The sequence below is a fragment of the Brassica oleracea genome, chromosome C3 (assembly GCF_000695525.1).
Source record: "Brassica oleracea var. oleracea cultivar TO1000 chromosome C3, BOL, whole genome shotgun sequence".
NCBI lineage: Eukaryota > Viridiplantae > Streptophyta > Magnoliopsida > Brassicales > Brassicaceae > Brassica > Brassica oleracea.
Window position 1 is genome coordinate 47,305,696 of NC_027750.1, and position 15,461 is coordinate 47,321,156.

A 15,461-nucleotide genomic window follows, 5' to 3' on the forward strand; every position below is an offset into this window, starting at 1 on the left:
CTCGGAGAATCGTATTGTTGTTACTTTGTAGTATCGTCTCGTGTTATTCAGATCTTGCCACGTGAAACTATTTTAGCCGTTGGATCATCGAGTCGGTTTATATTCAATACCCACTTTACCTGAAATCATTTAAGTTTGTCGTCGTTTTCTCTTTTTTCGTGCAAATTTATGTCTTTTATTAAATCAAAGTAAACAAAACTCAATTTGTTCTTCTCAAACATATACAGTAGATTCTAATCCCCGCGGTGCACGGAATTATCTGCATTTATTTTTATGTTTTATGTTTTTAACATTATATGATTTTTTATAAACTTTGATGTACAATATTTTATTGTTTTTGAGAAAATTATATTATTTACATGAGTTTTGAACCATATCGCTTGAACGTTCTATTTCCCCACGAGAACTATCATATAGCACCAAATGTCCACCGAACTATAACCTCATTCAAAATCTCCCCAAACTAAAAGATATAACTTATTTATCCTCGAATCAAAAGTTCAAAACTTAATTACCCATAAACCATGGATTCAACAGGTTTATTATTTAACCAATAATTTTAACCAGTTAAACCATAAAAATATATTTTTAATCAAACTCAATATTAAACCAACCCGTTTATGTCTTCTTCTTCACCTGTCTATGCAACCAGCCAACCATAGTCTCCGTTTTTTTTTTCTTTTGAGAAACCATAGTCTTTACTAATAAACATTATACAATGTCTTTTCTTGATCCATAGCTTCCCTCCACTTAAGCTCTTTCTCTTCTACATCCTTGTCGTTCGCAGAGAGCTATATTCTCCAACAATTCCGACAATGACGCGTCGATATCAGCGAATCTGCCACTTGCCTTGTGATCAGGTCTACGTCCAAGGGTTCGAAGAATGGAGCGACTCTGTGCAATGTCGGCAATTGCGTTTTTCATGGAATCGAGGACATCGAGATAAGCTTGGATGGAAGCGAGTTGCTCGGGGAGTAACAGGAATCAGATTTGGACGGTGGTGGATGGCCATCAGAAGGGAGACAACCCAAAATGTAAGAGAGAAAATGGAAATTATTATGGTTGAGTTCCATTGCCATAGTTGATAGCTTCATAGAGAAGTTACAATTGGAGAAGAAGAGAATGAAGTGATTATTAAACGAGAAGTTCATCTTTCATTTACTTCTGTGATATTTAGTTACTTACATTTCTCTATTGCGAAGTCAATGACCCATTATTAACACATATAAGACTCGATAAGTGAACTTTTATTAACAGAGACAGTAAAATACAGAGACAAAGTCTGGTGAAGAAGAAACATAGACGGGTCGGACTGTTTTACGGTTTGGTTTCAAATTAGTTTTTTTGTTTGGTTTATTTGGTTAAATTATTTGGTTAATAATAAACCAGCTTAGACCACGATTTATGGGTAAATAAGTTTCGAACTATCGATTCGGGGAGAAATAAGTATGTATCTTTTAGTTTGGGGAGATTTTGAATGAGGCCAAAGTTTGGTGGACATTTAGTGCTATATGATAGTTTTCGTGGGGAAATAGGACGTTCACCCAACCATATTTGATAATGTAAAGTTATATTGTTTGTGTAGTTTAAAATTATATTTATAAACTTAAATTAAAATTAATATGATAATGTAATAATGCATATAACCTAACTATACTATAGAAAATAAATTATGAAAGTAGTATACATAACATATCCTCATTTTAAATATTTGTTTTGGCTTGTGTAAGTTTTGTAAATAGAAGTGTCAAATAGAAAACCACAAATAAAATAATGAAAGTCTTAACCGATTTATGATGATTATTTTTGGTTTAGTCTCACGATGGATAGAAGTTGTTTTGATTTGGTACGCAATTAGTAAATATAAATCAGTTAGGAAAGAATATAAATGGTTTACATACCGTGTTTCTTGATCCTCAAGGAACATGGCTGAAACTACATTCTCTACATTTACTACGACTTTGGCGTCCCTACCTACAACTGATGATTCATCTAGATCATATTATCTTCCAGGAGCTCTTATTACTTTGGTTTTGTTTCGAGGCGATAATTATACATAATGCACGACAAAGCTCTCTAATTCCATACTAGCAAAACAAAAGCTTGGTTTCTTAAGCGGAACAATTCTGAAAATCTCCACAGAACCAGACCTCTCTCGATGTCTAGCAACTAATTCTATGCTGGTTGGTTGGATTCGGACTTCGGACTTCGGTAAATCCTAAGATAAGATCGACTGTCTCGTTTGTACTTGAGGCACATAAGTTGTAGGAAAATCTTCAACGAATTTTCCTGGTCAAGAATGGTGTCTGAATTCATCAACTGCGTGATGAAATAAATACTTGTCAGCAGCATGGTCAAACAGTAATTGAGTACTACGGACGTCACACCAAGCTATTGGAAAAACTCGAAAACCTTAAAACTACTCGATTGTGTTCACTTGAAGCTTCCGCAGATATCGAGAAATAACGCGAAGAATTTTGTGTTCATAAATTCTTATTCAGACTTGATGAGTCTCGATTCAGGAACATACATTCTCAAATCATTGATGAAGATCAGCTACCAAATATTAATAATGTCTACTCAAGGGTTCTACGAGAAGAACAATAGTATAATACAGTATGTTCTAAAGAACCGAAACCAGATGCTATAGGGTTTTCTCCACAAACCCATCTTCCTAAAACATATCTGCATCAAGCCTTAGCTATCACCTTCTGAACTTGTGATCCAAATCGTATGTGCACCCACTTCTCTCAGAAAGCTCTTGACAACACTGAGTGCTATCTTCTTCACAATTATCCGGATTGGTGGATTGAACAAAAGAATGCAACATCATCGAGTGGTTCTTATGGTTCACCTCAACGAGGAAGAGGAGGCCGGTCCTCTAACTCTAGTAATCGTGGCCATGGATGTTCTAACTCAACTAGAGCCGTCTCCAACAACACCACGACATCCAACTCTATGAATGCTGATCCTATTGCCCATATTACTCAACTTCTCCAACAACTACAAAACACTAAATCAACAATATCAACCGAAAAATCTCTGCTAAACCAACTATTGCAGATGTCATTATTGACACTGGCGCATCGCATCACATAACGGGCAACTTATCTCTTCTTAGTGATGTTACCGACATAATGTCTTCTTAGGTCAAATTTCTTAATGTACGGTTCTTCCAAGCAGGGAAAACGTGCACGCTTGTTTTAAGAAAAGATTACTATTTATCAGATGTTCTATATGTGCCTGACTTTAACTGCACACTGATCTCGGTGTCGTGTTTACTCAAACAAACTGGTTGCATTGCTATTTTTATTGATACTCTCTTTGTCTGGAATGACTGTTTTACGAAGATCATGATTGGAACGGGTGAAGAACGTGAGGGGGTGTATTACTTTACAGGGGTCATGACTGCACGAGTACATCGCACTGAGGTTAAGAATTCTTCAATATCAGAACTATGGAATCGACGACTTGGACATCCTTCTTATCAGATTTTATTGGCTTTGCTTCTTTTAGATATATTAGTTTTTGATTATGAACAAGCTACGTCTTGTGAGATTTGTTTTCGTTCTAATTAAACACGTCAAGTTTTTAATGATAGTTCTTATAAAGCGTTTGAGCCATTCTCTTTACTTAACTGTGATGTTTGGGGACCCTATCGGAGTCCTTCTTCTTGTGGCGCACACTACTTCTTAACATTAGTTGATGACTATTCACGAGCCGTCTAAACTTACTTAATGTTACAAAAGTCTGAAGTTGCCAACCTGATTCGCGAGTTTATAGCACTATTTGAGAGGCAACTTGGCAAAACGATAAAAATGATTCGGACTGGCAATGGGTCTGAATTCATGGTCCTCACGCCATTCTTTAAGCAACAAGGAATCGAGCCTCAAACATCATGTGTAGATACTCCGCAACAGAATGGTCGGATTGAGTGAAAACATCGTCATATATTAAATGTTGTGCATCCATATCTCTTCCAAGTTCGGTTACCAGTCTCATTCTAGGGAGAGAGTATTTGTACTGCAGCTCATCTTATAAGCCGTACTCCTTCTCAGGTTCTTCAGGGTAAGACACCTTGTGAAATTCTCACCGATTAAAAACAAGATTATGATAAACTTAGAGTATTTGGATGCTTATGTTACTCTCATCGCAAATTGCGAGATAAGGATAAGTTGGTGATCAAAGCAGAAAGTTGGTGATCAAAGCAGAAAGTGTATCTTTGTTGGCTATCCATATGGAAAGAAGGTTTGGAGATTATATGACCTAGATACGAATGAGTTCTTTGATAGTAGAGATGTTGCTTTCTCGGAAACAAAATTCTCTGGTGTTGATATACATGAATTTGTCACACTGCTGTTGAACACTTATGATCCTACAATTGATGGTTGGCTCCTGCCTATTACGAGCTTAATGGGGAGTGCATCGTCTCCAGTACTTATTCCGCCAGTTCAAGAACCTGCAGCTACCTCTTCGTCTCTATCAGTGATTCAGACCCATGTTTCTCTTACAGCTGAACCTTCTGATTTACATGTATCTACTACTGTTACTCATATGTGTCCAACTTTTGTGCATGTGGTATCTCCTGATGATCTACCTTCTGTTTATCCAGGTCTTCCTGAAATTTTAGGAAGACTACGTTACTCACTATACAACTACCCCCCCCCCCCACATACACTATACGTCCAATCATGGGTCTCCACAAACAATCTTAGGTAATACTACTTACCCTATCTCCAGCTATGTTTATGATAATTTGTTTTCAGATTCGCACAAAGCTTTTATGGCTCCGATTATAAATGATGATGTGCCAAAGATGTTCAAAGAAGCGGTCAAACATAAAATATGGAATGATTCAATGCATACAAAGGTTGATGCCTTTGAGCTTACTGATACATGGGATGTTATAACACTACAGCTAGTAAAGAAATCCCTTGGAAACAAATGGATTTATTCTAACAAGTATGATGCGAATGGAACGATTGTACGGCGCAATGCTAGTTTAGCTGTGCATGGTAATAATCAGATCGAAGGAGAAGATTTTACGGATACATTCACACCGGTCGCAAAGCTATCAACTGTACATATTATTCTTAAAATCGCAGCAACAAAGAACTGGTTAGTTCATCAAATTAATGTGAGTAATGCTTTTCTTCATGGCGATACTGAAGAAATCTATATGAAATTACTTCAAGGGTGATCATTATAAGGTATGCCGTTTAAAGAAGTCATTGTATGGCCTTCACCAAGCTTCGCGATGTTGGTACTCAAAACTCACAAAATCTTTACATGTGTTTGGGTTTTCTCATGAGTATGCAGATCATTCACTATTTTCTAAAGTTTGTGGCTCTATATGTCTGCAATTCTAGTCTATGTAGATGATTTTATCATTGCTTGCAACGATTTTACGGCGCTACATGATTTTAAAGACTATCTTCAGCGTTGTTTCCGTATGAAAGATCTTGGAAAATCAAAACATTTCCTTGGTTCGAAGTTGCTCGCAATGCTTCGGGGTTCTATTTATCACAACGGAAATACGCCCTTGATATTGTATCTAAAGCGGGTTTATTAGGAGCAAAACCATCACCAGTTCCTATTGAACTTAATCATCAACTTGCACGAGCTGAGGGTCCTTTGGTGAATGATCCTCAGTACCGCGTCTTGTTGGTCGGTTCATATATCTCACCAATTCATGCCCGTTCTTGGTTACTCCATTCATATGCTAGCTCAATTCATGCAGAAATCACTTCTTCCTCACGGAGAAGCTGCATTACGAGTGGTTCATTATCTCAAAGGAAGACATGTGTTTTCTAAGTCAATGACTCTCTTGACATTAGTATCTTCAATGAATGTGATTGGGGAGCTTGTCCACTCAGTCGTTATTCTCTGAGCGCATACATAACATTTATTGGTGAATCTCCAGTAACATGGCAGATCAAGAAACATGACACTGTGTCTCTCTCCTCTGCCGAAGCCGAAGATCGAGCTATGCGGTTGCAGTTAAAGAACTCAAGTGGTTAATACAACTCTTCAACTTGTTTGGTATTCCACATCCTTTGCCAATGAAACTCTTCCGTGATAGTAAATCATCTCTACACATTGTCGCAAATCTTGTATTTCATGAAAGAACTAAGCATTTTGAGAGAGATTGTCACCATGTTCGACATGTTGTCCAGTCCAAGCTTATATTAACGGAACATTTTAGGTCGTAGAATCAATTGGCTGATCCCTATTATAATAATATAGAAGCATTTTTTAAAATTAACCTTTGTTTAGTACTTTATTCACAACTATGTCATTTTACCTGATGTGTCATAACCGCATATCTTTTTTTTTTTGTCATCTGGAGATTATAATAAAACAGATGAAAAGCATTCAGATACAACTAAGCCGACAAGGAACACTTTCCTTTCGGAGCAAGAAGCCGGCAAAGATCGAAATCTTTCCAGAGCCATAAAATAAACTACAAGAAAACTATATAGAACAGATGATAAGGAAATCTAAGACAAGCCAAAAGCCGAGACATAAGAATGGAAATACTCTTGTGATCGCAGTCCAAAGAGCAGAGCACATCGATCTCCAAACCAAGATAGAAACAGGTCAGAGAAACTTCAGAGAAACATGTAGAGGGCCTGAAAAAGACTTCTATCCAAAGAGCCAAAATGCAAAGGTGGAGGATCCTCAAAGTTCCCAAAGCATCAAGCCAGAACTTACATCAGTCCATCCATATGTAGCACAAATAAGTCCAAATGGATCTTCAAAGGAAACCAGATGAAAACTCTGAATACTTACCAAAACTGAAGCTGTTCCACAAAATTTACACTCGAACAAGGCTTACGAGAATTCCAATGAATCATCCAAGAACTGATGGTGAAATGTTGCGACTGGAAGGAAGGAAGAGCCAATAGACTTCTGATGCCTTATTTGAGAGATTGCCAAACCAAACCCACACAATGAAGAACCCACATCTGAACCGGCAAAGTACTTCCACCACATACCAGAAACCATATAAGGTTTAACAAAGGCAGCTCGAACCAAGCAAGGAAACATCAGAAGGACCATAGCAACTACATTGAACCACCTCAAACGAGCATAAACCATAGAGAAACCCAATGCACAATCAGATTAATATCTCGATTCACAAAACAGAACAAACCAGCAAACATCACACTCATCTTGACTAAACGAAATTAAACTGCTACAGACCAAGCTACAACCTGTGGAAAGCAAAACACGAAGACCCACCCTCCAACGACAAGGCGACAACACTCAAATCCATTCAGATCTACGATCTACTTCCCATCAACCACAGGCGGAGAGAGTACGCCCTTGACATAGAAGCAGACCTCGCCGAAATTGAAACAACACCCTTCCACTGCTCGGCCACCCAAACCACCATCACTGTCGGAGAAGCGTTCCATCACTAACCACCACCGTTCCATCACTAACCACCACCGTCAAAGTTGAAAAGACTACAGGTGAATGATTACTAGAAAAGAGAGAGCAGGGAGGTCATCTCACAGCACGGCGAGGAGCGCCGGCCGGAGACGACCTCAGATGGAAGAGATGAAGCTGAGTCGTGAGAGAGTTTTAAAGGTTTTTTTTAGTTAACAGATGCTCCACTGTCTTTTTCCCTATGATTTCTGACAGCGTACCTTCTCAACCTACATTTAATATCACCCTTTCTTTACTAGATATATTACAAAAGTTTTCATTGGTATCACTAATATATAATACAACGTTATACAATATATATAGTTCGAAACGTAGAAAATATTTACTAACAATTAGAAATAACTATTAAACTGTAGACCCCCTCATTATATTCCCTCACGTTTCTAATACTAGCATTAGAAATATTTTCTTACAAATAGAAACATTTACTCATATCACTTGTTCACCTTTATGAAATATAAAGCCATTATTTTATTCAGATCTTTTTATTTTCTGTAAAACCATGACTAAGAAATATATTTATTCATCTCTATGACATATTAGATATTTCATATTTAACCCATTTTAGATTAAACATACTTGATATTTCTATAAAATGGCTAAATGTTGGTTCTGCAAACCTAAAAATCCATTGCATGTACTAGCAATATAAGATTCAAGAAAAAAAAAACAGAAAATGAGTTTTATAGCTGAAATATATATATATATATATATTTTTTTTAATGTAGTTGTATAGATTATCTTTAGTTATAAGTATTTCCTCCTATGTGAAATCAACGTAAGATAATCATTTTATCATTATAATTCAAAGAAGAGAGAAGGAATGAACTATAATTGGGTTTTATATATAACTAGGATTTGGACCCCTGCGGCTCGCGGGGGAAATAATACTAATTTTAAATGTAATTTAAAAAATACTAATTATATTAAAATATTTAGAATGAATTGGATGATATTTTAAAAAGAAACCTCCGGTTAATAATATCTCTGAAATTAAGGCTAGGATTAATATATTTGTAGAATACATAATCATGAAATGAGACGAGATAAACGGTTTATAATGCAATGTTTGAAAGGAACCATGCGTTTGTTATAAATTTTCTCACCCAAATAAAAATACTTATTTTTCTAGAATTTCATTTCTTTGGTAAGATGTTTTCAGAATAAAATTCATAATTTTGGCTTTGTAAATTCTCTCTCTCTCTTTTTGTTTCGTTGTTTTTATGTTGGATTTTCCCAATACGCACAAATATTTATATATAGACGAAAGGCAGAATAGGTTCTGAGATCTTGGAGGTTATAGACAGTTTAAGATTGATTTCAATAATTTGGAGGTCTAAAATATTTTTTTTAAAATTTAGGGTCTTATTTATATATATATATATATATATATTTAATAATTTTGGGAGCAAGAGGTGAATGTTTCATCCGGCTTGGCCTTGTGATAGTAAGATTTTTAATTTTGCAATGGTTGATCAGATTGCAGTGGTTGATCAAATTTTACAATGGTTAACTATCTCACTGCGATTGGATATTTAAATAGTTGCAAATGTTTATCTAAATATGTACAATTTTACTTTTAAACAATAAATGTTCATCTAAAAAATTACAGTGATTTGCTTACATTATTGAAATGATATAATTAAATTTTCAATAAACACTATATGCTAATTATTGAAATTATGTAACTAAGTTTTCAATAAAAACATAAATCAGATCTTGTACATATAATAGATATATATATTTATTTGTAACAATCCAGTAAATATGATTTTTTGAAAATACACATTATAAACAATCGATAAAAGTAAGGTTAATAATTTTAAATCATTTTAAAATATTAAAATATTTTAAAATATTTGGGCATTCCAATATGTAAATGAATGTCTTTTTCAAAAATAATCTATCTACTAAATACATTTTTAATTCCAAAATTAGCATGCAATTTTTCATGCATACACATAAATAAATTTACAGAAAATGTTAGCCAAAAGGTGCAACTATTTTTTAGTGGTGACTTTTCACAATAAAATTTGTTTCTAGTAAATTTTAACAACCAGCTTTATGAGACCATCTCCAACCAAACTGAAAAACACCATTTTAGTGTAGTTGTCTAGTCGGGAAATGATTGGTTTACCGACAGAAGGCGGCAATAGAGAAGCTGCGGGATTGAGGAGGAGGAGCTGCGAGCTGCGGTTACTTTTCTTTTTCCACTTTTAATTAAAAAATTTTAAGAAAATTGATAAAAATCAAACTGGGTTCCAACCAAACCGCAATTACCGACCACAATAACCAGAACTGCTCCACGAAACCCGAACCACATTCAGAATTTTGACTTTTTAAAAATAAACGGAGGCATTTTTGTCAATTCACATTTCATTAAAGGGAGAGGGGCATAGCGACTTCAGAGGCCCATAAGCAATTACTCCATAAGCTGCAGGGGCAGGGAAGATGATGTTCCTATGATCATTATCGAAGAGAAGGTAACAAAGGAGAGAAAAAAATCAGATTTTGGAGAAAATGAAGCAGAAGAGTTGGGAGGAGAAAGTCTGAAGCCTGAAACGATACATGTTTCTATGTCTTTTCTCTGCATCAGCTGAGGTGAGCAAAACTGATAATTTTCATATAACTCATACGAAAGTCCACTCTATTTTAGCAATGGTGACGTGGTAAAATCAAACTTTTTCATTGGTTGTTTTTTCATGCATACGTGGATAGCTTAAAAGCTCACCCTCAATCCCTTTTATATATTGGGATTCATATATTTTTATAATAAAATTCTTAAATTATTGATAACAAAATTTTCAATGGGGGATTCTTAATAGGTTTAAAATTTATAATTTTTCTTGCAAATTTTTTAAAATTAAAATATGAAGTTCTCAATTCTTGTTCAATATAATTTTTGAAATTAAGATATTTATGTATTTTATATGTTATATGGTATATAGTTATATATAAAAGTATTTATAATGTTTGTAGTATAGATTTATAAAACACCACCTAGTTCACAAAAACAATACATGTCATGTAGAGAAATATTTATACATCTTCCTTTTACATAGATTACTTGTGTCCCAAATAAAGATTTCTCTACAACAGAACTAATACAATTATACAGAGTTTATAGATTAAGGACAAAGAGACACGCGATCGAGTTGTCAGATTTCATCTTCCATCACCATACATGATTGTGTGAGAAATGAACATTGAGTTGTTGGCAGGGGAAGAAGAAACCGATGGTGGTGATGCTGATGAGATCCCTGAAGTGGAAGTAATTGCCAGGGAAGGTACTCTCATTAACATTGGCGTGGAAACTCCAATTCCGGGAGTATCTGGAGATAAATCAGGCAACATTTGGTGTCTGTTTAGGTATTGCACCACTTGTTCCATTGATGGTCGTGAATCAGGTACAATTCTTGTACAGAACAAGCCGAGTTTCAGAACCATTTCGACCTCCCCGGGTATGAATTTACCTCCCAATCTTCTATCTATAGTATCAACTAAAGAGCCCCTTTTCCAGCATTCAACAACCCATTTGACCAAATGTCTCTTCTCAACCGGCATCTCGGGATCAAATGGTCTCCTCCCACACGTTACTTCAAGCATGAATGCACCAAATGCATACACATCGGTTCTAGTTGAAGTTCCTGATGATGTTAGCTCGAGGGCCATGTAACCTATGGTTCCAACAGCTGCCGTTGCTGAGAGGTTAGCTCCGCGGTCATCAAACCTAGCCATCCCAAAATCTCCTAAAAACGCTTGTAAGTTTCCCTTTAGCATGACATTAGAAGCTTTGATATCTCGGTGCAAAACAACTTGACTAGCTCCCGTATGCAAGTAACAGAGCGCAGATGCAATATCTCTCAAAATCGCAAGTCTTTGAGACCACGAAAGAGGTGGTTTATCATCTTGAAACAAATATTGATCAACGCTACCTCCTTCCATGTACTTGGAGACCAGCAACAACTCGCCTTTTCGCCTGCAATACCCTAGAAGAGGAACCAAGTTCTTGTGCTGTAAACTTCCCATCGTCACAACTTCAGCAACGAACTGTTTCATCCCTTGCTCAGCATCGTGTGATAGTCTCTTAACCGCTATATCTCCTACAAGAGGCATAGTTCCTTTAAAGACTTCTCCAAAACCTCCTTTTCCAAGACGGCCATCTCTTTTAAACCCTCCTGTTGCTTTATATAAAGACTTGTAGGTATAGCGAAGTGGACCGTATGGCTTTTCCCATGGCTCTTTGACTTCTGCATACTTCTTTCTCTTGTACACACAAACTCCTACAAGAACAGCCATTACTAGGAGTCCGAGTATAACCAGTAGAATAATAAGCAGAGAAGATGTTTTCTTCGGTATCTTGGGACGAGGGACCGTGGGAAGTTTAGAGAAGTCAAGGCTCTGTAATGAAACTCTGCTTGTGCTGAAACTCCATCCTAAGATGTACTGGTAACTGATCAGTGACCCAGTTGCTGCAGAGAACCCGACAAATGCTTTTCGATCCGGGAAAACTGATGTGAGATTGATGTTTCTTGACAAAAGAGGCTTACTTGGCTTCTGGTTTCTTAGAGGAGCTAATGTAACATTGAGTAGAGTATCTTCGTAGTCAATCCACACCTGGATTGGATCTCCACTCAAGAATGTCAAGCTTTTGTTCGTTCCTTCTCTGTCGGAATAATAAGATGCTGGAGCAGACACAACAGAGTGGAGATTGTTTTCGTCTATACCGACATGGTTTTTGTCGATGTCGTCAAACTCTGCGCTTTCGACGGTGTCGAGCTCGATAGCTAGAATCTGAGAAGAAGGAGACCCATTAGTTGAGATGTTGAAGAGTCCTAAGTATTGAGTCGGGTCTGCTTGTGTGAGATCCTTTGAAGAGGATAGAACAAAGGCAATCCCGTGACCACCGTCAGCTCCTGGTTTAGGGACTAAAGCGCAAACGAAATGAGTCCAGAAAGATAGAGACTGTGATGAAGAAGCTGAACCAAAATCGAACGGACGGTTGAAGAAAGCATGACCCTTTTGCCGAGCCGTGGCATCGGTTAGCTGCAACAGTCCACCTGGGAGTTGGATTTTTGCAAGACCGTCAAGGAGAAGACCGCCTTCGCCTTGGTTAAAGCCGTTGTAGACGAAACTTAAGTCTTGTTGATTTGAAAAGCGAATCAAATTAACAAACAAGATTATAGAGAGTAGAAGATGCAATCTTTGAGCCATTGGTTAACGAAACACAAGAGGTAATAAGTCTTGTTTGATCAGGTCATATAATGCATAAGGGAGAGACTCAAATGTCAGTTTCGACGTTCAAAGTTCAGGAAAAATATTCCCTCTAGGCATATATCAGAGAGTTGACTTTAGAATTGTTTTATATCTAACCGTGAGAGTTACTCTACAAATAATATAGTCTTCTCTGATTAAAAAAAAAAAAACTACTAAAAACTAAAAAGTCATTAAGAAAAGTATTTGGTCTACTCTCATTTTAACAATATCAAGTCGGAGTAAATTAAAGCGAAATACCCTCAAAGGAAACAATTATTGGGCATGAAACGTCTTGAAAAGACAAAGACTCTGTGCAGCTATACGACTTTAGTTAGAGACGAAGGTGTGTTGTGAACTTGTGAGTGATTGAGTTGCGAGGCCAAGGGAAGAAGAAATGGGGGTAACGTGCTTAAGAAGCATCCGGTAAAGGCCCTGCTCTCTTTGTCAAACCCATGCTTGCTCTATACACGAACCGAGTTATCCGAATTGATTATTGAAGGTGTGGACTTGGGTTTTTTTTTTTTTTGACAACCAACTGCTATCAAATTACCTGTTTGCATAGTTTAATTTAAAAAAAAAACAATTCAACACTGTCTAAATCATCCACAATTGTTTTAAATATCTGAATCCAAATATGATATTTATCATTTTGGATAGTGATTTTAAATATTACATTTAACATTTAGGATCTGTAAACAGGGGACCTAAACATGTATATGTTGTTTGAAAATTTGACTGGTATTTACAAAAAATTTCTCACACAAATTCTTGACACAAAACTCCACATAATCTAGTCGAATCTCCACTCTAACTATTTTAAATACAACTTCAGATGATCCCATTCTCGTAATCTTGAAATTACTAATTTGATGTGAATGTCTATAACACAAGATCTTTTGAGTTGAAAGGATATATTAAAGTTAAGTGTTGGCAGTACAAAGACACACACACACATATATATATATTTTGTAACATACGTCTCATTTTCAGTCGAGGACGGCGTGCCATAACAATAACTCATGTCTCAATAACACAAATTGTTGAAATTTAACTTTGCTAATTATTAAAAATAAATCTAAAAGTCCAATAACCGCAATAACACCGAAATAAAGTCGATAAAATCTTAAAACAAAAGTCTAACGAACATCATATATTCTCAAGGGTATCCTCCCCATATATAATACTGATATTTTTAACAACATAATTACTTGATTAAATTTTAAATTTAAAAGAAAGCTAAATTAATTAAAACATGACATGTGTTATGAGTTTCTCAAATCAGCCATACCATATGGTACTGGTCATTTTTTGAGTTCTTGCCATTCTTTGACTTATTTTTCACTCTATTGTTCTTGTATTTTATCTTAAAAGTTCTTTATTTTTTCATATGAAATCTCTGATTTTGTTTTTGTTGTAATATGTAAGACCTTTATCAATTCATATGAATCGTTAGACAAATAATATTGAATTTCGTTTAGTACTATATATATAGCAATAAACATTTCAACAACAATTATAAATATGAATTTCATATATTAGTAAACATTCATAATTTATAAATTTTACTAATGACCGCATATGCAGGCCATCCATTTAGCCTTTAATCTAAACTAAACTAACCATACTACATGCTAATTGTTATTTTTGAGTTCTTATCATTCTTTGATTTTTCTTTCTCTCTTTTATTCTTGTATTTTACTTTAAAAGTTCTTCTTTGTCTCTTTATATGGATTCTTTGTTTTTGTTTTGTGCTAATATGTAAAAACTTTATCTCTTAATCGAAATATTTTTAAAAATGATATTTAATTTAGTTTTGTATTATATACATTTATATACATCAATAAACATTTGAACAACAATTATAAATATTAATTTTATAAGTAATAAACATTCATTTAATTTATAAGTATATTAATAGCCGCACATACATGTGGCCATCTACCTAATTTACCTTTAATGTGACTAAACCATATCTATTAACAGATTAAAGTTGCAATTTGTTTTATTCATTCACTTATAAAAAACAAATTTCATATTAGTACTATAAGGTATGGATGGCTTTGTAAATTAATCTCTTTTAGTGTACTCTTCTCACTTTCAATTTATTTTTTGCATCTAAGCAGAATGAAAATATATTTTAGCTTGTAATTTAAACAAAGGCATAAAAGAGATTAATTTACTGATTGAAGTTATATTCTGTTTTATTCATATACAGTTATAAGTAATAAATTTTCATATAGTATTTGAATTATATTAATGGTCGTACATATATGTGTGCCATCCACAGAGTTTGCTTTAAATGTGACCAAACCGTTTTCACTAACATATTAAGGGTAATTTGTCAAAATTTACACAAAACTTGATTTTAAACCCAAAAGTATACTAAAACTTCAATCAAATGCAAAAATAATCCAAAAGCCTCATAAAATTACAACCATCCCCTTATGACCAAACAAAAAAAACAGAATTCATTTTTACGAATATAACCTCGGAAAGTCTTCTAAGGTTCTGTATGTTTGTATGTGAGAAGACTTCCAGAAAGTCTTCTCATATCGAAGATTTTAAAAATAACTTATAAATTATATAAAAAATATTCTGATGAAAGAAAATTGAAATCATGTAATTACAAATTTTTTAAATGAAATAAATTAAGATCTAGTAAAATTGAATTGTTTTCAACATAGATGAGTGAATGTAATGTGTCATGATATTTTTTGGTTTAGGGTTTAGTAACATATGTTGTAGTATTT

The 15,461-nt window shown here is 34.9% G+C and overlaps 1 protein-coding gene across 1 annotated transcript; it reads right to left on the bottom strand.

Moving 5' to 3' along the window:
- Positions 1-10,485: 10,485 nt before the first annotated feature.
- On the bottom strand, positions 10,486-12,741 carry LOC106332184 (putative L-type lectin-domain containing receptor kinase I.1). The gene has a single exon (XM_013770655.1). The coding sequence runs from the start codon at positions 12,667-12,669 to the stop codon at positions 10,621-10,623; it is 2,049 nt and encodes a 682-aa protein (XP_013626109.1). The 5' UTR covers positions 12,670-12,741; the 3' UTR covers positions 10,486-10,620.
- Between the last annotated feature and the right edge of the window lie 2,720 nt (positions 12,742-15,461).